This window comes from Ambystoma mexicanum, chromosome 12 (assembly GCF_040938575.1).
Source record: "Ambystoma mexicanum isolate Mex_15411 chromosome 12, UKY_AmexF1_1, whole genome shotgun sequence".
In the NCBI taxonomy this organism is placed as follows: domain Eukaryota; kingdom Metazoa; phylum Chordata; class Amphibia; order Caudata; family Ambystomatidae; genus Ambystoma; species Ambystoma mexicanum.
The window spans coordinates 1,219,800,804-1,219,826,760 of NC_090936.1; the positions used below are offsets into that span (position 1 = coordinate 1,219,800,804).

A 25,957-nucleotide genomic window follows, 5' to 3' on the forward strand; every position below is an offset into this window, starting at 1 on the left:
CCTGTGCACAGCACGGACTGAAATACTACCTTTATTAGACCCCTCATTTTCTGTACGTACAAGCATCCCGAACAAGGCGGCCATAGAAAATACATCATGAACACCTGCCGCCAGAACAAATGCAGTTTTTCACCCATCTCTTACTGTCTGAACCTCCCCAAGCACTATGACACATCAAGATAGCTTTCGAAACAGCATTTCGCCTCTGATCGCCGCTCTGCTGTCGGCAGATCCAAGATGTTGGGCGCATCCAAACAATCTGACGCAGAACACGTCTCACTGCAGCCAATCGGCAGAGACGTCGCGTGTCCGCGGTCATGACGCCAGCCCCTTAGCCAATCGGTATCTTGTCTGTGGAGCGAACAGAGAAGTGTGACAGCGGAGCGGACATCTACGTTTTTGAGACCTACTTTTTGGTCATTTAAAGAAAAGTACTTCACGGAAGGTCACCAAATTTACAAAAGCACGCTTTCAGGACCAAGCCCTGCTGCAAATTTGGTGAAAATCCGTCCAGCAGTTTGGCCTGTAGCCGTGCACAAAGTTTTTCCCCCATTCTGTCTGGGAAAAACAGAAGTTTTGGGACCCACCCTATAACTTTACCCCCCCCCCCCCCCCCCCCCCCCCCTCCACCCACCCTGAACCAAACCTCACAAACTTTGCAAAAAGAATTCAGAGTGGCCCATATACTTAACTTTTTTTGCAAAGTTTGGTGAGGATTCGTCCCGGGGGGAGCAAAGTTATAAGCTGCCCAAAAAGTGTTATTCCTATGGAAACAGCAACTTAACCATAACTACACGGCCACGGTGTGTATAGCAGTATGCAGTTCATGATAAGTAAAACCCAGTTTTATACTTTTAGAATGGCAGTATGCAATCCAAGGTGATTAAAACCCAATTGGTAGTAAACTAGTATACTTCTGTTTCAGGAACAGGTAGTTATAGTACCAACATTACCTTTTAGAATACATTTTAGTATAGTGGAACACAATTCAAAGGTAAGCAAGAACTTGGCAATTACTTGTCAGAATGGCAGTATGCACTTCAAAGGTAAATAATAACGTTGTAACCCATGTAACCTATTCTGTTTCAGGAATATGCATTTACAATACCAACATTTAGCAGTTCCTCCACAGAGGCCTTATGCTTTAGCAGTCCTTCCCTAATCTAGGGCATGAGTGTTCTCAGGGGCAGAAGGGGACACTGGTGGTCCAGTGGGCAGCTGTAGACGGAACAGTATCAGGCAACTGTAGGAAATGCTAAGTCTCTAACAAGTAAGTAACAAGCTTTAGAATTGGTAAAATGGTTCGGGGACTTCGTAGAAGGCTCCATGCATGTGTTCCAGCGTTGGGCCTGGGAGAACACTAAAACCTGCGAATCACTGGCCTAGCCACACTGGAGCGACCCAAAGACGTTAGGTAAGTTTTACCTCGGGCCACGCAGTACCCCAGCAGTGAAGAAGATGTTGCAGCTGGACACGTTCACGACGCAGAAGCTACGGGACCTCGTCTCTGGATTCTTGGTCATGGTGGGGAAAGAAAGGACACTGAATGGGAAATTGCAGCGTGATGGAGAGGAAAGGCTCTTTGCAAAGGATCTTTCATGGCTCTGTGATTTTGGCAGCCTCCGGAAGACACCAGATGAAGAACGGTTGTCTGAACGATTCCTCTCGCTATATCGGTCCAGCACTCTGGTTAGGGGACTTCAAGGAGTGGAATCTTGCTTCTCGAGGTTCAGCAGGAGTCCACCAAAGATTCAGTGAGATTTGTTCTTTCTGAAGACTATGCACAGTGTTAGGCAAAGTTTGAATGTGGTACCCTCTGGGAACACTACAAGCAACTATGACTACAGGTGTAAGCAAACCAACCTTTGGTATAATTCTGTACTACACAGTTTTGGTAGCGTGTTGAGCAGCCAGGCATATCTCAAGAGGGGACATGTGAGCAGTAATGATGTTACACAGAGGTCTACAATCACAGTTGTTCAAATAAACTATTACACTCAATGTTTCTTGGATAAACACTTATTAATTTATCAGTCAGTTATAAAACATTCACTAAAAGGAGGCACTTATATAATCACACACAATAATACTTCAATACTGTACACTCTAAGTTTCTGAATCAGATAAGACCCTATTACAATGGCCCACAAACACAACCTACACCCACAGATAACTTTGGTGACAAGGGACTGGGCATATGAATATCTTACTGTTGGCATTCAGAATACTTTTCAAGAGGAGTAAAAGGCAAAGGTTATTAGAACATGAAAGGTTACAATAATTCTTAGATAGTGCAAATATTTTGAGTTCATCAGAAGAGTCCATACAATTCAATAGGCTAGGCAAAGTCAATGGGCTAAAGTCTTGGATAGGATAAAGCGGTTCTGGTAAGTAAAACGGAAAACTCTTTGCAAAAGTTCTCAGAAGTAGTTTGTAGCAAGAATAATCATATGTTGGGTCACAAGCTGATTAGGCCTGTGAGTTGCAAATGTTTCAAGCACTTTCACTGCGAGAGGCAAGTACTATGTCTTGTTTTACAGTATCTTACAAATGAAGAAAAAGAGGCAGCTGATGACTTTGTTCCTGGCAGTTCCTGCAGATCTCGCTGTTCCTGGGCCTCAGTCGTGGGGACAAGAGGGAGGACGTCTGGGGTCAACTGCACTGCACTAGGACAGTCAAAGGCTCGCAACTTTGCAATCTTCAATTTCGGTGGCTGTAAGCAAAGCACACAAACTGGTGTCCCTCTCCCTGGTTTTACAGTTTCCTGCAGCAACTCTGAGGAAATTCATCCAGCTCCGAGATAGGTGTCCAGGTGGCTTAGTGTTGAGTTCATTGGTCCCACCAACTCAAAGGGAGAAGTAGTCCTTGCAGGGGCTTCTCTGTCGATTAGAACTTCGCAAGTAGGCACTGCAGCAGGGCTTCACTGGGCAACGCAATGGTCTAGGAGTTGCAGCAGGCGTCCTCTTAAAGCTCTTCTTCGGTTCCTTCGTCCAGTGGTCGACTCTGCCTTCCAAGCCAAGACTTGCCTTTTATTCAGTTGTCTCCCATTCATTCCAGCCTAGCTGTCACTCACCCAGCAGGGTGGCTGTCCTTGCCGGACAGTCAGCCAGCCAATCACCACAGAGTGCATTTGGGTCTCCTAGGAGACTAAGCACAGGGAGTTTCCCACTCCCTCGAATATAATCCCCAAGTCCAGCTGAAAGTGCTGGTGGTCTCACAGGTGAAGGTGATTTGGCATAAATATAAGAATCTAACCTAAAAAGGAGCTGCAAAACAACCCTTTAGTTCTTCCCAGAGTCTCACATTACCTTAGGGTTAAAGAGGACAATGTAGCAGGATGCCCTTACCGTGAAGCAGCAGCAGACCCCGCCACCGGATTTTTGGTTGCGGTGACAAAAGAAGGCACACTGGAAGGGATCTTGCAGCAGCAGGCAAGTGGAGGGATGCCCAGCAAAGGATTCTTTGTGACTCTGTGAATTTGGGGCCCTTTTCAAAGCACCAGTGAAGAACGGTTCCTGCCCGGTCAATCTGTCTCGCTTTATCCCGCTCCAGCACTCAGGTGAGGGGACTTCAAGAATTGGACTCTTGCCTCTGAACGTCCGGAAGGAGTCCACCAAAGTTTCAGGAGAATTTGCTCTTCGGAAGATGTTGCACCACACTATAGTGACAGCTCCCAGGGTATTGGTGAATTGCAGCTGGAGAAGGCCACAGCTCGTTGTAGGATGGCTCAAATTCCAGGTCGTCTTGGGACTGATTGCGCCCACCACTGCCAACTCCGGAATCCTCCCGCTCTTCTGTACCCCACTCCTCCTCACCTGATTCTTCAGTGGAAGACTTTTTCTTCTGTCCTTTCTTCTTGGGTGGCTTTTTCCTAGAGAAGAGGTATGGCCGTCCCCGGGGAGAAGCCACCCTGGTACCCTAAATATACAGGGGAACAGGGGACCCACTTCCGGAAACGCCAAATCAGAGGAAAAAAGCAGTGCTTAAAAAAACCTCTCAGGATGGTAGATGGATGACTTGGAAGGGGACTTCTTCCTTGATGTCTGCAGAGAGCTAAAGTACGCCAGAGTAAAAGCCTCAGGAGGGTGAGTTCTCCAGGTAGCAGTTCAAGGTAAGTAATCCCGGGGCACTTGGAGTAGCTTCTTATGGCTAACAGGAGATTCCCGAACGAAGAACGGGAAAGAAAACAAAGGGATACCAGAATAACTACAAAGCCGGAAGTGAGGGAAGACCAGAAAGTGCAACGGAAGAAGACCGGAAAGGAAAAAGACCATAGGCAGAGAAGAAGGTAAGGTACAGGGGAGCGGGAAAGCAATGCAGAGAGAAAACCTGAAATCGTAGGGAAAGCCCTGGAAAAGAAAGGAGAAGAGGAGGGTCAAGAAAAAGCCTCACGAAACAAAAAGAACCCCAAAGATAGAGAACAGAAGAAAAGAAAGCACTGCAGCGCCCGTGAACAATGAACCGAGGCGGGCAGGAGCATGGCGTGAGGAAAGAAAGAGGGCAAAGAGGGGAAAAAAACGAGAGACTAGTAAGGCCAAGGAGCAGAGAGGAGTACGGCCATGAAAGCAGTCCAAAACTTGAAGCAGCAAGTAGAGTGACGGCACCCGGAGCGGCAAGCAAAGGGTTGCAACGCACCGGACAGAAAAGTGGGCGTGGCTAAATACAGGAAGGAAAACAAAGGGGACAGAAAGACTAAACCGGTAAACCAGGAAGTGAAGGAATCCTTATGGGACATTTCAATGACGGCAGAGCCTCGATTACTCCATAACTGCCACGATGGTGTGCGCGGAGAGCGCATGACAACCACTCCAAGGGAGGGGAGTCATCCTCTTCGGAGCTCCCCTGTCACATGGAAGATGTAGTTAGGACATCAGCGGCCACTTGGCAGACTCTGGCGGTCGTTATAAATTGCTGCAGGCATCTCTGGTTGTCTTCATCAGGATTCTTCGTTCCAGTCATCAAATTGCCGTCAGGATCCATGCCTCTTATGCAGGAACCCACCCAGTCAGCAGACATATAGCATTCACACTGTGGGTGGTGGCTGTCCCGGCAGGACAGCCAGCCTCCCAGTTGGGACTGGTTCCAGGCAGGCACAGCAGAGGACAAAGACCAGCAGAGTTTGAGCCCTCCCCACTTTCCTGTCCTGAGACACACTGGCACCTTGGCCAATCGAACAAAGGCCTTCCCCACCTTGCACGGCATAAGAAGGACTAAGAAAAGGACAAGCCATCTTGAATTGGCAAAAAAATTACAGTCACCATTTTGGGTCAATGATTCTGTGTATTACTGCGGCTGTGAGCACAGCCTGTGAGTAAAAATTACACAAGTCAGTAGGATATAACCACTGCCACCAGCCATTCAGATTACCTTGTCACTGTAACCAAAATGTTTCAGGAGCAGTGAGAAAGGGGATACAGTGTAACCCCTCAGCACTCCACATAAGGTGGTGTGTGCTGATCACACAATAGAAAAGATGGGAAGGATACAAAATTACCCCTGCCCTTGGGAAGATGTTTTCTCACAAGGAAAATGACAGAAAATAAAATGAGAGCCCCAAAGTCAAAGGCAGATGCCACAAAACCTGGAGGAAAGCATTTCTCCAAGAAAAGGGTATAGAAAGAAATATACAAGGTTCCCATAGACGGAGTAAAAGAATGGGTGAGTGAAGAAAAAGGTTCCCACTCCCTCAGGAGAACTGACCAAAAAATCCAGAGGTCCATAAAACAGTGCTGGGGTACTCGCATGTGTAGCTGTCTATATTGAATTATTGTGTGGACTGATTGAGGTCCACTGACCCCTTTCACACTTTCCTGAGAATAGCCTTGACTTCTCTCCACGTTTACCTTAATTGGGTTTTGGCTAACCTCTCATAGTTATCCTGTTCACAATAACTAGGGTCGCCTCCTAAAATCTGTCCACCAGGCCAGATTCAAGAAATATATCTTAACAGTATAGGGTTGAGGAGAGTTCCCTGAATAGATGGTGATTTTATAATACCAGCACTAAGATCCCTGCACTGGCTACCATCAAGAGAAGGACTCACTTCAAAACACTCCTCATTGCGTACAGAGCAATTCACAGCCAACATGCAGAATTCCTGCAAGAACAATTTGCCAGGTATAGACCGAGAAGAGCTCTCGGATCCATCGACATATGTTTGAAATCCATCAATATTCGAAAAGGAAATACGGTGGATCTTCCTTTTCACACATCCCAACAAGACTCTGGACCTCGCTTCCCAATGAAATAGGCATGATAAAGGAACAACTGACCTTCAGGAAAGCACTAAAAACATGCCTCTTCGACCTGCCATCCTAGAAAACATACCATGATCAGAGGGAAACGCACAACGTCAATGCAAAAGATACATTGCAAAGTACAGGGTCCTGCTCTGGTTATCAAGCTAAGGAATTACCTAGCATCGCTATCCCCCATACAGTGGATATTATTCTGAAACACCAAAAAAAATCCAAGCAAGCATGGTGCAAGTATACCCCTTAAAAGTAACCCCCACTAAAACTCTTCTCACTCCTACAGACACCCCACTCATCTCCCAAATACGACAGACATACATGACTACTACAGCATTCACAATAATGCCAAAGAGCACACACCCGCACCTCCTCCAAAAACATGCACAACAAACGCACCCAAACCACCGGCACACAGCAGATGAACAAATCCCATATAGACTCAAACATCGAACCACCAATAAACCCATACTACCTGGAAGCAAACCCACAGGCAGCTACTATTTTTCCCAATCTGAAACTACCAATAAAACAGCAAAGCTTTCTTGCGCTATGCCTCTCCTCCCACTGACACACCCACCCCTCACCTGAGCACCTGGAGACAATGAAAATAGCAGCAGTGCCCAGTGCAAATCCCATTAACATAACATAAAATACTGTGTATTTTTATACTGTGCGTTTTGTGCCCTATTGAAACCATTAGTTCTGTATGTGTAAGATAATAAATGTTTATCGGTTTGGTGTATTTTTTATAGATAAGTGTGGGCGGTAATTGTACCTTTTGTGTCAGCCTATTCCTGATCACTCTACCGCACTAATTACCTTTAAGAGAGGCTTGGCTTCCTTTTTGGCTGGGTATTTTTGCCCTACTTCAGGATTAAGTGGTTGTCCGAAAACTGCCTTAACAAAACTCAACAGCAAATAAAAGCCACCTTCTTGGCCAGCGCCTGAATGCTTTCACTGGCTCCTTTTCTTTAACTTTGAAATCTGGAGAAGGTGGTACTTTCTCCCTGAAGTTGGCGATAAACATGCTGCCCAATGGCGCTGTTATCATGACCGCTGCGTTCCTCTTTGCGATTAGCATAATGTCTTATTATCGACGGTGTTGGAGACTTTCCGAACTTGGTGCTGGAGAGAACCCACGGCACAGATGTTCTCGCTGTGCCTTGCCTTTCCCTGAAGTCACCAGAAAGGTTTCTTAGTCGGACAAATATATGTCACAACGGAGAAGGAACATGTTAACTGGATTGTGGCAACAGGGAAGCTCTGTCCAACGCCAACTTGCGGGTATGTACCCTCTCCCTACGCAACTCAAGAATGTAAACAAGCTGTATTGGGGTGGGGGCCAAGCTGTGTGTGCAAGCCCTTTTTTGTTTGAATGGAATTCCATTTGTCTTCAATTTTTGAATGGGAAAAGATTGAAAACAATGGGCCTCGTTACGACCCTGCCGGTCCGCTAACAACGTTGCCGGTAGCCTTACCGGCACCATTGTTACTGGACCAGCGGAGTACAATTTTGCAGGCCGGATGCCCTCCTACCAGGTCTGACCTGGCGGGCGGAACGGCACCCACCTGCAGACTTTGAATTTTGAATGGTGCCAGTGCTATGTGACTCGAATGGGAATAGAGTTACTTTTTCTGGCCCTCGGTAATTCCCCAAAGCCAGGCGCTGGAAAATAACAATAACTCTGGCTGCCGTTTTTACCAGCACGGCTACCGCTGGGGTCGTAATGAGGCCCAAGGTCTTTGGTCAGTAACCATATGCCTCTCATACATTTTTCACCAGATTTTAGTTTCGAGGGGATTGTGTCCTCCGACGTATTCCACATCCTTGACAGTAATGACCACAGCTGTGTTGCTTCGGAAAACTCAGCATAGGCGTCCTGCGTCGATGATGTTGATACGCTGTCCCTCGAGGGCCTCCGTCGATGGTCGATGTCACCGGATGTTATATCTGGGACGCACAACGCCCGTAGCGTCAGTTCTGTTTTTTCCGTGAACGTGTTCGCTTCGGAATCTCAGCACACTCGGTTCTTGTACTTTGAATTGAGAAAATGTCTTCGTCTTCTTCTACCCCGAAGTCGGGCTTCAAAAAGTGTCGGGACTGCGGTTCCAAAATGTCCATCACGGACCCGCACAACGTCTGCCTCTGGTGCCTCGGCAAAAGCCACACCACGACGATTGCGATGACTGCCAGTCCTTGACATCGAAGGCCTTGCGGGAGCGGAAGAAGAAATTATCGGTAGGTAGGTTATCTAAAACCGGTAAGTCGAAATCTGCTGGGCTTTCGACCGACGATTCGAGGGGCGACTCTCTGCGTCGGTCTAAGTCCAACGGGTCTCGGTCTCGGAGTGGGTCCCACCATTCCTCTGCCTCTTCTAGGCATTCTCGGAAGCGCCGTCACCGGTCGCCTTACCCGTCCTCGTTGGAGGGCTCCGCAAGACGGCGGGTGACTTGTCCCACCAAGTCTTCATCGCCGGACAAATGGGACACATTTCGCAAGCAGATGATGGCGATTTTCAAATCGCAGGGGACCGTTCCGTCCGTGCCTTCGAGAGAAGCCGGCAAGGAACGAGCTAGAGCCACCGCTCACATGCCTTCGGGCTCTTGCGGTCCGCATGATCATCGGGAGCCATGGAGGTCCCGATCGGACAAGATTGATAGCTGTGCCAGGTCCCGGTCCTCGACGCCCTCGAGACAGTCGGAACCTGTGAGGCCTTCTAAGAAGGGATCAACGCCATCAGCGCTGTGCCCGTCGAGGGACTCTCTCTCGAGGCTCCGAAGAAGTCGCCGAGGCCGTCGGACACGCTTGGGGCTCTGGTCTCAAAGCCGTTGTCGAAGTCGTCGGCACCCCGGTCGATGTCGACGCCAATTCCATTGGTGCCCTCAACGCCTTTTGAGGAGAATTTATCGGAGGTGCCCCGAAGGGCTGTGGAAACTCGGAGGAAGGCTAAGTAAGTCAGTGAGGCCTGTCTTTGAGGCCTTTGATTTATTCCAGCCTTTGGACTATATTTCAGAGGTGAAAGAAGGGTCGGATGAGGAGTGGGTTGTGCCTCCTGAGGTTCCTGATGACCTTTTGTCTGGTCACAGTCAAATGGAAGACCTACATCAGTCCTTACATGATGCCAGTGGTCTTGACACCTCTCCAGAGGTTGAGTTTGGCAGGCCTGAGCCTGGTACACATGCTGAATCCTCGTATCGGCGCCTCATGTCGGATATCCTGGACCAAGGTCCACCCACTGACCCAGTGTTGCCATTTTATTTGGCTTTGCAAAGAAGGGTGGCGGCGGCTTGAGCTGCTCCAGAGTTTCCCGGCAGTGAATAAATCACTTACGAAAAAATACCGTCAACCAATGGTGACCCCTGCTACTTGTCAACGCACCCACTCCGGAGAGTTTGGTGGTGCAGGCGGCTGCGGCCCCAGCAAAGCAGGCTGCGTACCCTACCATCCCTCCTGATAGGGACGACAAGCGCTTTGATGGTTGGGCCAAGAAGGTATTTTCTTCTGGGGGTACGGCTTTAAAGGCAGCCAACTCTGTTTGTGCCTTGGCAAGATTCACTCACTCTGTGGAATTGTGTATCTTTGGCGGCTGAACATATTCCCGAAGGGGAGGAATGGGATGGTTTTCTGGCCCTCGTCCAAGATGGTAAGGATGCCATGTGTGAATCTATTCAGTCTGGTCTGGACATGGCAGACTGTGTCAGCCAGTCCATGGCGGCGAGCACCGTGATGCTCAGGTTTGCGGGGTTGCAGAAGTCGGGGTTTGCTCCTGATGTGCAATCCCGGCTTCTCAACATGCCCTTTGATGGTGTCGATCGTTTTGGCAGCAAGGCTGACGAGAGCCTTGAGAGGTTGCAGAACTCCAAAGCTGCAGTGAAGTCTTTAGAGCGCTGCAGTACGCCAACCTTAGGCTTTTCGTCCTGAGGGACAGCAATGGAGGGGGAGGTTCCTTTCGGTACTAGTCTTCCTTTGGTAGATCGAGAGGAGCTGCGAGTCAAAGAGGCCAACGTAGGAGTACCAGAGGGGGAAAGCAGGGTACTCGAGGTGCCAAAGCCGCTCGGGCAGTTGCCTTTTTGCCCTCAGAAACTGCCGCAGCCGCGTCCGCTCAGTCATGAGGCCATGTCCCATGGTTCGCCGGTTGGGGGCAGACTTGCGCAGCATCTGGTAGAATGGCGTGCCATTACTTCAGATGTGTGGGTTCTGGAGAGCATAGCCCACAGCTACTGTCCCCCCTTTCAGCAGAGGCCTCACGACAATCCACCGGGAAGGCTCTCTTTGAAGAGTCCGGATCTTGCACAGGAAATCCTATCCCTACTGGAGAAAAGCGCCATAGAAATGGTGCCTGTAGCAGAGAGGAACAAGGGATGGTAGTGCCCTTATTTTTTGATCCCAAAAAAAGACGGGGGATTGAGACCCATCATGGACTTGCGTTGGCTGAACAACCTCCTCAGAAAGGACAAGTTCAAGATGGTTACTCGTTCTCAAGTCCTTCAGGCCCTTCAACTTCAGGATTGGTTGGTGTCTCTCGACCTCAAGGATGCTTACTTTCATGTGCCAATTCAGCCCAAGCACAGGAAGTACCTGAGGTTTGCGTTTGGCGACTTGCATTTTCAGTTTCGGGTTCTGCCGTTCGGATTGACCTCCGCCACAAGGGTTTTCACCAAGCTGATGGTGGTGGTGGCAGCGTATCTCAGGAAGGGGGGGGGATTCACATCTACCCCTACCTGGACAATTGGTTGATCAGGGCACGCTCTCCTGAGCAAGCCCTGGATCATCTGTCCGTCACCTGCCACTCCCTTCACAAGCTGGGCTTCTCTGTCAATTTAAAGAAGTCCCATTTGACACCTATCCAGCGGCTCCAATACATCGGGGCTGTGCTCCACACATCCCTGGGGCTGTGTTCGCCTCCCCAGGTGAGGGATCATCACATTCTTCAGATGGTGAACAAATTTCAACGTGCCCAGAGTCTCCCGGCTTTCGAGTTCTTGAGGTTGCTCGGCCTCATGGCATCCTGCATTTTCCTGGTGCCAGAGGCCAGGCTGCGGATGAGATCTCTGCAGTGGGCTCTCAAGATGCAGTGGACGCAGTTCTCCGGCAGGATGTCGGATCCGGTTTAGATTCCACCCTCGGTCGCCCAGGACCTTCTGTGGTGGGCCGTCAAAGGAAATCTGTTTAAGGGGGCTCTGTTTTGGCAACCGTGGCCAGAGGTGACGATCGTTGTTAGGGAGCATTCTCTGTTTAGGCTGAATTTCCTAACCTAGTGAGTCCCCCAGCAGCTTTGCTGGATTTTTGGGGTTTCTTTTTTTCTCCTGCCAAGAGTGCGACTCTTTTACCCTCACTCTTGGGCATGATTTGAGTGTGTTTCTTTGAATCTAGATGTGTTTAATGGGCTTTGGGGTCTTTTACTCCATAGGGCTTCATGTGTTTTTGTGATGTGTGTTACACAGCACCCTCCGTGCAGTAACACAGGGGTGTCATAGTGACCCCCCAGTATAGACTCCATACCATGGGACTGACTACTGTCTCCCAGGGCATGTAAAGTCACCATTGACTTTACTAGTCTTAAATTCTGAACAGAACCAGTACAAACCATCATATTGTGGACGTACTGGCTGGGGCAATTCAATTGCCCCGGGGTCTGTTAGTCGAGGGGGCACGTTTCCGTCCCCCCTGATCGAGTTTTGGCTGGTGGCAGTGGATACTACTTTTTATATTCAACCGCAAATATTTTCCTATGGGATTTCCCATTGTTTTAGACTACTACCTTTATTTAATTATTTACGGTAGCCTCGAAAATACCGCCGGTTTATTTAATTAATATTAATTCTCCGGTTGGTGTTTTTTTGCCAAAACTTGATTCTAAAATGGCGTTTGTGTTCTCTTCTGTGACTCCAACCCAAGTCAAGCCCTTTGTTCCACTTTTTGGCGGGCTTCTCCACAGAAGCCCCCCAAAGTGGTGCCACTCTGTCTGGGGTACTTAGGAGGGGTGGAGAGAAATTTAGGCACCCTGGACTGAGTTGCCTAGGCAACTCAAGTCGCACTCCATCCTGATTGGCCCAAGTGGTGAGCCGGCCGGCTCACCACTTAGCATGTTTGAGTGACAGCTAGGCTGAGTGAATGGGGGTTTGCTGCATAAAAGCAGGGCTTTGGGGACTGGAACTTCAGAACTCGCCACAGGACCTAAGAATCCGAAGAAGCTAAGCCGACCTGCCACGACACCACTACCGGTGGAGCCCTGCTGGACTGCCTCACCACTTTTCCCAACGACAGAGGAGATCTCCTGCCGGAGAGTCTTCTTCCTTTGACTGGTGGGGATAACCAGTTTCACCGTCTTTTTGCCTTCCCGACGTACCTCGTGGCCGCCTTGCCTGTGCCAAGCACCCCGGCAACCGGGATACCACGTTTTACCACGACCGCGAAACAAAAGTACCACCTTTAACCGGAAAACTCCACGGCTGGTTACTTCCCTGGTAGTGCAACGACCTTCATCTTTCCTCCAAGTCGAGATCTTCTCTTCCCCTGGACGATGACGTAACTTGCACCCACTACCAGGAACAACTGCCACCGCTGGAGGATCCTTCCCACTTAAGGTACTGTGTCCCGCCTGGCTTCCCTCGCTACCGACTGTACGGGGTAGATTTAGCCCCCGGCTTTCGAACCTGGGTTAGTCTGGGACACCCTGGCTAAACTTTCTTAAGACTCTCTAAACTCTTTTTGAACCCTCTGCAAGACTTTCTAAGCCTAGTGTAACTGTGTGTTCTTGGGCGCATGTGTGCTCTGCTCTCTCTAAGAGTGGGCCCAGCCTTTGGACTTTGGCTCACCAGTGACTTTTTGCTCTTCTGCCTTGCTAATAGTGTTCCTGAATCTTAGAGTGGTGTACCTTTCCATATTCTGTCTTTTTCTCTCCCTTTTTCACAAACTTATTGGAGTGCAATCTAGTTAAGTGCTCACCTCTGAATGAAAAGAAGTGGTGTTTATTGTGACGTATCTGATAAGGAAAAACGGGTGTATATATTACAATAGTAACTGTGTTTAGAATATTTTACAATAAGAGTGCTGGAGTGTTTCAAACTGTGTTTTTAAATAAATAATTATATACTTTGATACCAAAGCTCTGGTCAGTGTTTGCTTGTATTATTGTATCCGAGTGCCTACTGTGTATACTTTGCATACTGCCTAACTCTTCTTGAGGGAAGTCTGACTGCTCAGCCACAGCTACCAGATAAATCTGTATGGTACAGACTGCTACCAAGTGGGTTTACTGCCAACACCTGTAGTCTTAAATCTTTTGCAGTGGTCCCTAAGGGAACTGCACAGGTTTCTGCCTAACAATCGTGACGGACGCATCCCTCACGGGGTGGGGAGCTCATGCCATCGAGTTGACAGCCAGTGGCCGTTGGTCTCCGTCGGAGTCCAGACTCCACATCAATCTGTTAGAGCTGTGGGCTGTCAGGCTAGCTCTAAAGGCTTTTCTGCCGTCTGTGCGAGGGAAGAATGTCCTGTATATGACAGACAATACAGTGGCCGTGCACTGCCTCAACAAAAGGGGGGGGTGTGCAGGGTCACTCCCATTGTGCAGGGAGGCGATGCAGCTCTTGTTCTGGGCCATCCAGCAGGAAATTTCGATCTTGGCAGTTCATCTGGCCAGAGATGAAAACGCGGCGGCGGACGCTCTGAGCAGGCAGAGCACGGTCTCTCACGAGTGGGAGCTGGCTCAGGAAGTTCTGTTGGAGATCTTTGCCCTTTGGGGATCCCCACAAGTGGATCTCTTCGCCGCCAGTGTCAACCGGAAGTGCGAAAGATTCTCTTCACGGGAATTTCCTCCAAGAGGAGCCTTAGGGGACACATTCGTAGTGGAGTGGTCCTTCCCACTGCTGTACACGTTCCCTCCAGTCCCCGTCATTCCACAAGTGCTGCAGAGGTTACAGAGGTTCGGTTTCCGGGTGATCCTCATTGCTCCGACAAGGGCCAGGAAAGCGTGGTACCCGGACCTTCTAGACGTGTCCATCTGCCCTCCACGTCGTCTTTCCTACTGAGACGATCTGCTCTCACGAGAGGGTGGTAGAGTACTCCATCCAGAGGTCGTGTCTCTCAGCCTTCATGCTTGGTATCTGAAAGGCTGAGGTATAAGGAGTGGGACCTTCCCGAAGACATGATGGAGGTGTTGCTTTCGGCCAGAAGGCCCACAATGAAATCCCTGTACCGTTGCCGGAAGTTCTGCGACTGGTGCAGGGTACAGAATGTGGATCCTTTCCAATGTTCATTCCTTTGGTTTTGTCTTTTTTGCTTTCTTTAGCCTACAAGGGCCTGCAAATAGCTACCATTAAGGGTTACCTGGCGCCGCTGTCCATATTTAAGCGCTCGTCTGTGGAATGTTCTTATTTTAAGATCCTTTTGATTTCACAGTTTCTGAAAGGGCTAACTAATGTGTTTCCACTGTCGCCTTTCCAGGTGCCGGGATGGGATTTGTATTTGCTTTTAAAGTTTCTAATGGGAGCTCCGTTTGAGCCCTTACATTCTTGCCCATTGAAACTGCTGTCCTTTAAGACTATTTTCAGTTGCGGTTACTTCCGCACGCAGAGTGAGTGAGTTGCAGGCACTTTCTGCCACGCCACCTTTCACAGTGTTCTATAAGGATAGGGTTGTCCTTAGGGTTCGTCCTTCTTTTCTTCCGAAGGTTGTGTCAGAATTTCATTTAAGCCAGAAGGTGATTCTTCAGGCGTTTTATCCTCCTCCACATCCTGGTAAGGAAGAGGAGGGGCTCCATAGGTTGGATCCTAGGAGAACTTTGAGTTTCTATCTCTCACGGATGTCCCGGGTCAGAGTGGACGATCAGCTCTTTGTTGGTTATGCTGGAAGGCGTTTAGGTCAGGCTGTTTCCAAGCAGACCTTGTCCAGATGGATCATTTTGACGATCTCTGAATGTTACCGGTTGGCGGCTAAGGACCCTCCAGTTTGCTTCTGGGCTCACTCTACTAGGGGTATGGCTGCCTCCACAGCTCTACAGAGGGGCGTCCCGATTCACAGTATTTGCGAAGCAGCCACGTGGGCTTCTGTCCATACCTTTGTGAGACACTATTCCCTGGACTCTATCCATAGGCAAGATTTGGCCTTTGGTAAGGCAGTCCTACACTCAGCAATTTCATTGGGCATTCTAAATTGATGTAATTATGCATTCTTTTCCCACCTCCATACGTTGGTACTGCTTTGGGAGTCTGTCAAAGATGTGGAATACGTTGGAGGACACAAACCCCTCGAAGAACAAGTTACTTATCTTACCTGGTAACGTTCTTTCGATGGTATGTTCCTCCGACGTATTCCACATCATACACTTCTAGCCTGCCCCTCTACCGATCTTATGCGATTGCAGTTTACGTTTCCGCAAGGCTTTCTGCAGTCACACTGGCAGGAGATTGGTGCCACACGTTCTGGGAAAAAACTACAACTGAGGCTATGGGCGTCGTGCGTCCTAGATATACCATCCGGTGACGTCGACCATGGACGGAGGCCCTCGAGGGAAAGCGTATCGACGCAGGACGCCTACGCCGAAAAAGTTTTCCGAAGCAGCACAGCTGTGGTCATTACTGTCAAAGATGTGGAATACGTTGGAGTAACATCCCATCGAAAGAACGTTACCAGGTAAGATAAGTAACCTGTTCTTCTTTTTTACTTTAAACCACATATGCACAACAATGAGTAGTGAACGCACAAGGCGATGTAGGAGAGCATGCTCAAACGTCACACATTTGTGTTGGTAATCAGTATGCGTAGTTGGTGCAAAAGTGTGTTTTAACTACTCCCTTGGGATAAGTGTCCAATATTTGTTATCCGCAATATTAATGTTAGTCAGTTTACATTTCTGTTTTAAATAAAAAATAAAGTTTAATTATTTTCTCTGTTTTCCTCCTTTTTTTCCTTATGTGTCAGGTACTTCCCATTGCTCGCCAAGCAGAAATCGGGACACCCGGAATGCGATGTGCTAACAAATGTTTTTGCCTTACTCCCCACCAAAAACATATCTGAGGAAACGGCCACCATTGTGATGGATGTGGCTGACAACCTCCTCAACAGTCCAGATTTTGAACCTACAGAGGACATCGCCAGTCTGCCACTAAGTGCAAGTGGCCTGGAAGTTCAATCGGAAGGTAGGCTACTTTCTGTTTCTGTAGACCGGGCCGGTCCATAGCCTTTGTGCCACAGGTTACTACCCCAGTGTATTAATGGACACAGGCCTGTGATGGTTAGTAAGCTGATGTGGTGTTTCCATTTTTGTGGTTAAGAAAGATTTCTCTTTAGGCAACCTTCCCTCCATATTCTAAGGACCCCCAACCGTTTTGCTTTTGTTCTTGAACCGGTACTGACTTTTTACAGCGAAGTGAAGCCTATCCAAGGCTTTTGCCCATTGCCTTTGGCTTAGACTATTGAATTGAATGACTCTTCTAGTGAACCCTAAAAGTATCTGCACTGCTTTGGAATATTTATGGTGTCTTGTGTTCTAATAACCTTTGCCTTTTACCAACTATTAAAGAGTATTCTGAATGCCCACAGTAAGGTATTAATGTCCCCAGTACCCTTGTTACTGGAGTAATCTGTGGGTGTGGGTTGCGTCTGTGGGCCATCCCAAAAGGGACTTGTCTGATTCAGAAACTCAGTGTACTGTATTGAAGTATATTTGTGTGTTACTATTCCATTGCTCCCTTCTGAAGAAGGCTTTATAACTGACTGATAAATTGTTTATGCAAGAAACCTTGAGTGTAAGAGTGTATTTGAATACATGTAACTGCAAATCTTTGTGTAACTCCACTACAGCTCACATTTCCCCTCTTGAGATAAGCCTGGCTGCTCAACACGCTACCAAAACTGTTGTGCAAGCTCATACCAAAGGTTGGGTTGCCTATACCTGTAGTCATAGTTGTTTGTAGTGTTCCCAGAGGGTACTGCATTCAAACTTTGCCTAACAGTGACAATGATTGACCCACCCCCGCCCCCCAACCCATTTTTAATTTTTGGAGGGTCGGCCTGCTAAGCTGGATTTGTAGAATCTGGCCTGGTGGAGGGATTTTAGTAGGCCTCCCTCGTTATAGTGAATTGGACAACTCTGAAAGGTTAGCCAAACCCAATCAAGGTAGCTGGATGAGCAGTCGAGGCTTATTGAGTGAGAGTGTGCGTGAGGTCACGTGCCCTTATAGGGTTCACACAGTACAGTACAGCACAGAATAATTACATTTAGACAGTCAGTTATAAAAATACAACTATTATAGGCGTTTAGATCACAATGAAAAAGGAATTGGCATTAGAGAAAAGACTGGAATATTAAGGAGATTCAGTGCAATGAGTTCAAAGAAGCTTATTTATTTATTTATTCTCATTTGATAAAGCGCACAGGCAGCCCAATGGGCTTAGTGGCTCTTGTTACAGAATTTGAACATGACTTATTAAAGCATACAGTGAAGTCATTACTTAGTTACAATAGTAGATATTGCAGTTACAGAGAGGAGGAAGAGAGAATGGAGAAGAGAGAGAAGGAGAAGTGTTAGTTAAACACTGTAGTTTTTAGTTTTTTCTGGAAGATCGGAAGAGAGGTTTCGGCTCTGAGCGTACTGGGTAGAGCATTCCATAACTTAGAGGTTTAAGCTTCTATCAGTAATAACAACTACAATATGTGAGACTTGACTCATCCTCATTATGCATCAAGTATATTTTGCTTTTCATTGCAGTCATTCTTTGTTGAATAATTAGTGTGCATCTGAATTGTCTCGTCATTGTGCTGGGTTTTATTTGTGATTCGGCCACTAGAAGACATTACAAAAGAATATTTATAAAAGGTGTAGGCCTTCTAAAACACTCATAATGTTTTATTTGCTGTTGATTATGTACATACCTATTTCCAATGGCACATGATGTATTGCCCTGTATTCTGTATCTTTTCAGAGTCGCTGAGCACAGGTGTGAGGCTCCTCCTGCCCCACGTCCCCTCTGTCTTGCAGTATCTCAGCAGAAGCATGCTAAATCCAGAGAAAATGAAAAAGAAAAAGTTTAGGGTACAAGTGAGCAAGGAGCTGAACATTCTTTCAAAGTAAGTACGGACTGGGCGCAAACGAGATATCTGCAATTATGTTACTTGTCATTTATATAGCGTCTTATGTACCATTGGTATGATCTCAAAGCGCTGGTAGGTTGAACGCCCTTGGGAACTGTAGTTCAAGGAGAGAGAGAGAGAGACGCGCCAGGGAAAGTGCAGCGGAAAGCTTTACTTCCCCTCAAAACGTCAGAACAGGTTAAAAAAGATTGCCATCCGTAGAAACTGTGGAGGAAAACTTGCCAATGGAGAAATCCTTCTGTAACAGTCATATATTGGAACTTGTGACCTTTGAACACAAGGCCCCATACATATACCATCTTAGGGTTGGACTTAGTCAGATAGACAAGGAAGCTGTACTTTCACTTATTCTGACTATTTCTACCGATCTTTGATTGCAGCTTAGTACCGCACTGGTAATTGATTCATATGCAATTCTATTCTCCTAAATGTGAATGTATCTATATACATTATATATGTTTTTGATTGACAGTACGTACCAATGATTTGTTATGCTTAGTTTGTGTCACTAAAGGCCTAATAAATAACTGTATTTTGATATACTTACTGTCTAACTTGAATTCCCAGAGTGAATCCTCGCACAGGGAGTCCCCTGAGCGTTTGTCGCAGGTTATTTTTCCCACCCAGTCCTCTGCACCAGAGGAATGGGTGCCATTTTGCCAGAAGATGTTGGACATCTTCGCCAAGGCACAGTCAGCTCCGGCAATGGTGCCGCTGGGTCCCATCGCATCTATTGCGACCGGCAGGATGCCCTCTGGTCCACTCTCCACACCTATGGGCTCGGGCCTGACCAGGTGGAGACAGAGGTGTCTATGTTAGGGAGATTTATCATGTTTACGCTTTATCTCCTCTCCTAGTGAGACCCCCAGCACTTTGTGTTGGACTTCTGGACCTTTTTCTTTAAATCCTGAATGAGTTAAGCCTTTTTCCACCCTTTCATTCTTGTGGACTCTGTCTTTTGGAGCACTATTCTTTGTATTCAGCTGTACTATGGAGTCTTTCTGCTCCACAGCTCTTAAAGGCGGAGTCAGGGCAGAGTCTGAGGAGCTGTTGGAGCGGAAAGTCTTTCTACCCTGTCCATTTCCTGCTGTGGGTGTGTCTGCCTACACCTAATCTACAAAGACTCATTCCCCCCGCGGAGCAGGCGTGGAGTCAGGGCAGAGTCTGAGGAGTCCGAGGAGTGGAGGCGTGCGGCCCCCTGGTTTGACACCTGTCCTGTGGTCACAGCTTTACACGACAATGCGCGAAACCCGCGCTCAATGCAAGCTGGTTTCCCCAGCAAGGACTACATCTGGCGACTCACATCAAGACAAACACTGAGATCCCGTCCCTGTCGCATGTGTAACTCGGAAAGTTTAAACAACTGCACTAGTGTAGCTTGTGCGGCATCAGGCTCTCCACCCCCACCACCCTCTACTTCATCCTCACCGGCAAGTGAATCACCTATCCCTCAGGTGAGTGCCTCCCGATGTAAGTACCGTAACATACACAAGAACTGTATTGGCAACTGCAGCGAGGCGTTTTCAAGCTCTGTTACCTGTGTCCCTTCGTCTGCACCCGCTGCTTGGCCGAGTGTTGGGGGGACCGGCGGGTCAGGTGGGCCCGCTTGCGCCTGTGTTGTCGGCGGCGTGGGCTGCGGCGGCGCCCTCGCTGCGTTGGATGTTCTTGTCCTCGCTGGCCACCCCAGTCCTGCGCGTGCGGAGCCCTCTGCGAGCCGGGCGGTTGTTGTGACGTGGACTCTGTGTTTGACACGAGCGGTTCGCAGCTACGTCTTGTCAAACCCTCAAAGCTCTCAGGATACATTAGCACATCTACTAATGGACACGCAACTACAAACCTGGAGTCACCCCGATTCAGATTTTATAGCGCCTTGGCCTCACCGGGTAATCCTGACACTTCATCAGCGCGCAGCCAGAAAGAGGTTTGTCCCTATGAAGATCCAGCTGTACTCTCCAGCAGTCCTACGTGTGGTATTAAGGTGCCCGTGTGCCCTGCACCACGACAAAGTGAAGAGAAGGGTGCTGACCCACGTTTGGACGGTGGTCTGGATGGCGCTTCGCCCCATTTGACACTGAACTCTTCTATTCACAAACTCACATCAGGGTATGAGAGAAGAAATTCACTTGAGGTGGCCAATAAATTGTTACTTGACCTCACTCGTCTTAACAAAGAAAGAGCTGTTAAAAACATATCAAATGGAGATCCGGCTCTGCATGCTCATGTAAACGACCATTCTGGCTCGGAGGCTTACCCTTCTACAACGCAGCCCCCAGTGCTCACCGCAAGCTTAAGCTCCCTATACAAACGCAGGATGATCGATGGGAGCATATCTCCCAGTCTGAGCTGTTCTCAGAATAAAAAACAAAAAATGAGCACCATAGAGCCCAGCAACCATATGGGTGCACCAGCCACCTCTTTATTCCCAAGGCAAGCCACTGATGCTACCTCTTGTACAACGAATTCCTCTTATGACCAAGCTTCAACGGACTCGTCCATAATGGAACGCCCCTACCCTAAGATCCGACGCCCGACACACCGCGGTAGGAGAGTGCCACCACTCGACCCTAAAAACCTGGAAGTTCCAAGAACAGTTCAGTATACCAAAGATCTACAAGCAACTATTATTTCATCCATGGCCATTTCCACTGCACCTTTTATCAAAATGTATGAGAACCTTAACGACATTATAAAAGAGCTGTCCTCGGTGGTGATCGCCATGAACAACAAACTGGAGACCATGGAAAACAAAAACTTGCATTGTAAGGAAGCCCTTCAAGAGTTACACAAAAAAACAGACTGGGCGCTTGAAACACTGTCAGAACATGCTAAAAACGCAAATCTAGACAAAAAACCTCTAGCCGAGGTAGCCAAAGAAGCGCTGGGTATCTTTAAACAACAAAAAAAGGAACATGTCCATCAAGGGGCAGTTACCCCCAATGTTACATCCCAGGCATTACGGCCACATGTCATACTAGCTTCTTCAACCAGTCCTGGGAGGTGCGCTTCAACTAATCCACCTGAGAATGTCCTTAGCAGCAGTAACATCATTGCTGCTTCTAACACAGCAAGTGAACCTGTCCATGTGCAAAAAGATCCAGCATCAAGTAACACGGGAACGCTAGAGTCCATTGTTCCCCACCTTGCTACCACAAACCCGATTGGCCTTACCTTGACACCTGGGACTAAGGGGAAAGTTAGAATATCCTCCACACAACCGCATCTTGCTACCATGTTGGCTGACGAATGTCAGCTTAGTACTCCGTTTGAAGCCGTACTAAAAGAGAGTCAGGCTGTTACGAACTTGGCACTACAAAATCCCCAACCGGCATCAACTTCAAAGTCGATACCTAACCAAGAACCGCCCTGTCCCCAATCACAATCGAGGTCTCCACCTGCGAGGACAAATCCTTTGCCTCCCATATATGACATCTTCAAGGAGACTATTGCTGCACAAAAGATCCCTTCAGCAAAACAGCAAATCAAAGGTGGCTTACCCAAAAAACCCAAAAATCAACCTGCAAGGAAAGCGAGAAGAGGTATCGACTCTCGAAAATTCTTACGTAACATCAAAACAGTTAATGTAACTGTCAACACTCCATCACTAAGGATAACATCCTTGAAAAAAAGCTGGATGAAAGCCCAGCAAAATCAGTACCATCAGAAACCAAGGAGACATCAAACTGTATTAGTGACGGTTCCGTCGACCTAATGAACGTATCTGTGTATGATGATGATGAACTCATCGTCGGAGACATGTCAGTGGCACCTCTGCAGGGCGGATCCAAGTCTTGCTCTGTTGCGCCAGCCCAGACTGTTTCAGATGTGCCTGACAATCTAACGCAGGAAGACGTGAAGAGCCCCCCCCATCTTACCGTTGAAGTCCAGTCAACAGGAGTCTATTAATGTGAATTTGCCTAAGGGAGTTTCTAGAATCTGTCAACTGATCAAACCACCGTCACTGTTGAACATAGACGATGGTTTGCAGACTCCCCGTTTTGTGACTTTGGACGACAAAAGACGGATGCTCGATGCCAAGACCCGCATAAAGAACTCTCCACCAGGTCCGCAGGTCGTGATTGAATCGTCGCCTGTGCCCACTAAGTGGCAAGCTCCAAAATGTGTGATACAGGCTGCAACTATCGGTGCCCACATGAAGAGCAAAACTGGGAACAAGCCGCTGTCAATTACAGATAAAACCACAAATCAAACAGAGCGGGTGAACCGCTCAAATAAACAGCCTCAAAAAATAATAGCAAAGGAGAGAATACAACAAATATCGACGCGGCAAGCAGCTTGTCGTCTGATATTGGAACGCATAGAATCTTCCGACAATCTGATATTAAACCGACAGAACGTGCTTCGGCTGTGTCAGCTGATTCCCAGTCTACGTGCGATAACTTCTGAAGACCTCAAAATAGTGGAATTTTTGAACGAAATGAAAACTGACGCTGTGATTCTACACTTACACTCTAAGATCATAGCAGACGCACTACTGGATGCTGGACCAGTGTTGATGTCCCTAGGGTTTGACATAACTGAAGCCGATGGAGAAGCTCGGCATGTCTACCCTAAAGAGAGGTCACGTAGCAGATTGAATCAAAGACCTTCTGAAGACCACGAGAACAGCACAGATATAGATCCAAAGGAAAGTCATAAGTCCAGCCCTCCCAGAAATTGGGACTCAGCCGACTTTCCCCATGGGGGTGAACGGATAAGAATAACAGTTAACGGAATGGTAAATCCATCTATTACACGAGACATCGTGAGGACCCCTGTCACCATAATAGACAAATGCGACGATTGGTCCTGGTTGGCCAAAACCTTAAACACAGAATAGAGGAAATAATGCCAGGAACCGGAAAGCACTTATATATGTACTATAGGCTCATGGAACACTAGAGGCTTCATGCACCTGTTTGAAACAACATGGGCCTCAAATCTGGACATTCTGTGTTTACAAGAAACATGGCTCTCACAAAGTCCATTGTTGGAAGGATTCGAAGTAGCCATCAATTCTGCTATAAAACAAACAAAGGGCAAGCCGATGGCTGGCCTTCTTTTGGCCGTGAGGAAAGGTGCTGGACTTCGGATCGTGAATTCTTATAATCCATCATCACTAATTCAGGTCTCCACCGTTGTTGTCTAACAGAATGACACCAACAAGGAAGCTCGCGTGTATATTATCAACGTATACTAGAAACATAGACACAATGAAGAGCTCCCCTTTATCGACCACGTTACAACTCTGATCGATGATTTACTCTCAAAGGAGCAACCGCTAGACTTAATTATATGTGGGGATCTGAACATTGTCTGTATCCCAGATGTTGTTCCAAGCGGTGAAAACAACAGAGGCGATAGCAAACGCGAACAAGCTGCGTCCCAATGGTGTCTGGAACTGGATCTCAGAGGCTTGCACATGCTTAACGGACAAACAGTAGGTGACATCCCGGCCTGCCCTACGTGGAGAAGAGCTGACCAAAAATCTGTCATTGACTACATATTCGTGACTGAAAACATTCATAAGAGAACGTCGAAACTTGAAGTCATTAAAATGAAACACAGCGACCATGACATGGTAAAACTGTCAATCTACCACCCCTGTTCAGGTGGTCAGACCTGCTGGCCGTTTGCGGTGTGCACTGGGACCGGCAGGATCCGACTAAACCTTGCGGATACAGAAGTAGCGGCCATCTCTAATGCCTTTCAACACACTACAAAATCTTCAGAATATCAACATCTTTTGTCCAGTTTTGAGGCACGTAAACGCAATTAAAACACGTCGAGTTTTGTCCAAAACACAAATTCGACGTGTCTATTCTTCAACCAAAAAGAGCGATGAGACAAGAATTAAGAAAACTCAAAGGACCATACACCGCTACTTTGAGAGAGTGCAAAAGAGCGATCAAGGCCAAATATCGAAACTGGCTTAAATCCCATGCAGCGATCATGCTACAAAACGACTCAGAAGATATGATGCAAAAAATGGCTGGGAAAAACTCAGCGGGCTATTGGAAATTGATAAATAACACCATGGCTCCACAATACGCGCTCCAGGCCATTGCAGTCACCGAAGATGACTGGTCGAAGGTCTACACAAACCTCTTTTGCAGAGACAAACCTGTACCACCCTGGTTACCTATGACGTCAAACAAGTGGGACCTGGCGTTTGAGAGAAGCGACATCTTGGATGCAATTAAGAATGTGCATGACTCCAGAGCGCCCGGCCCCGATGGCCTAACAAACTATACGCTAAAAAAAAAAGATTTATGGGCAGACTTTTGCGTTATTCTGTTTGACCGAGTCATTATGAGCCGATCAACCCCAAAGTCTTGGAAAAGCGCTGTGGTGGTCCCCATTTTTAAAAAAGGAGACCGCTCAAACCCAAAAAACTATAGGCCCATAGCGCTTCTCGACGTGTTGGGGAAGATTTACGCTACCCTTTTGCAACAAAAACTGTCAAGGTGGGCTAATGACTATAACCACGTAGACCCCAGGCAAGCGGAGTTTGTGAAAGGGGTTGGATGCGGCCTAAACCTGTTGGTACTAAACCTCATAAAGATGGAAGCAATCAGAACAAATCAAAAGATCTACTTGGCCCTGATAGACCTGTCTTATGCGTTCGACAGCATAGACAGAGAGTTGTTGTGGGACAAACTCATCAGATGGAACTGTCCTCCCAGCTTAGTGGAAGCAATTCGTGAATTACACACGGACACTTCGATCAGGATCCGTTTAGAGACTAAAGGAATGCTATCTGCCCCTATCAGCACACACAAAGGAGTGAAACAAGGTTGCCCATTGGCAGCCATCATTTTCAATCTTTTTATATCTGATGTAAACGCAGCATTCATTGGTGCAACAATGTTTCCTCCGAAACTACATGGCTCGCCCATCAACTATCTGGTCTACGCTGATCTTATTTTGCTTGATCAGACTCCCATAGGCCTTCAGCGTAAACTAGACTGTCTTGACATCTATACCACAGCTAATGGTCTTCAAATCAACAAACAAAAATGTGAAATTCTAATTTTTGAGAAACTACAAGGCTGTATCTTCCGAAGAAAGAAGTACAGATGGTGTCTTGCCAATGAGCAACTTCAGATCGTAAAACACTCTACATACCTGGGTATGAAGATCAGTGCTAGCAGAAACGACGCGCCATGGGCTGAAGAGGTGAAAAGCAAATGTCGACAGATGGCTTGCCAAGCGTTGTTAATCAACAAAAAATTTGGAAAATTCTCCTTAAAACCAACAATTGAATTTTTCCAAAAGTGGTACCCGCCCTGATCTATGGCGGCGAAAACGCATTTGGCTGTACAAGCGATCTGTGGAATTCACTAGAAAAAATATTCTGGTCGCGAGTCCTACAGCTTCCCAAAGGTACCTCGACGGTCTGTCTCCGATATGAACTGGGCCTTATCTCGATTAACGCAAGAGTTACCTGGAACCTACTGTGTCTGTTTAGGAAAACAATGATAAAAAATCCAGCAATCCAATTCGAAATTTTACACAAGCCGGACACTGCCAAAGACTACACGAGTCTTTTTCAATGGAACCTCCTCTGCCAAACACTTTTAAAGGAGTTTGACATTTCCATTATAA

The 25,957-nt window shown here is 47.5% G+C and overlaps 1 protein-coding gene across 1 annotated transcript in view; it reads left to right on the plus strand.

Annotated features, from left to right (window-relative positions):
- UTP20 (UTP20 small subunit processome component) overlaps positions 1–25,957 on the plus strand; it is a 1,390,303-nt gene that overhangs the window by 743,858 nt on the left and 620,488 nt on the right. Inside the window, exons 30-31 of the mRNA XM_069629877.1 lie at positions 16,180–16,397; positions 18,184–18,328. Coding sequence (XP_069485978.1) covers positions 16,180–16,397; positions 18,184–18,328 — 363 coding nt within the window. The remainder of the gene's footprint in view (positions 1–16,179; positions 16,398–18,183; positions 18,329–25,957) is intronic.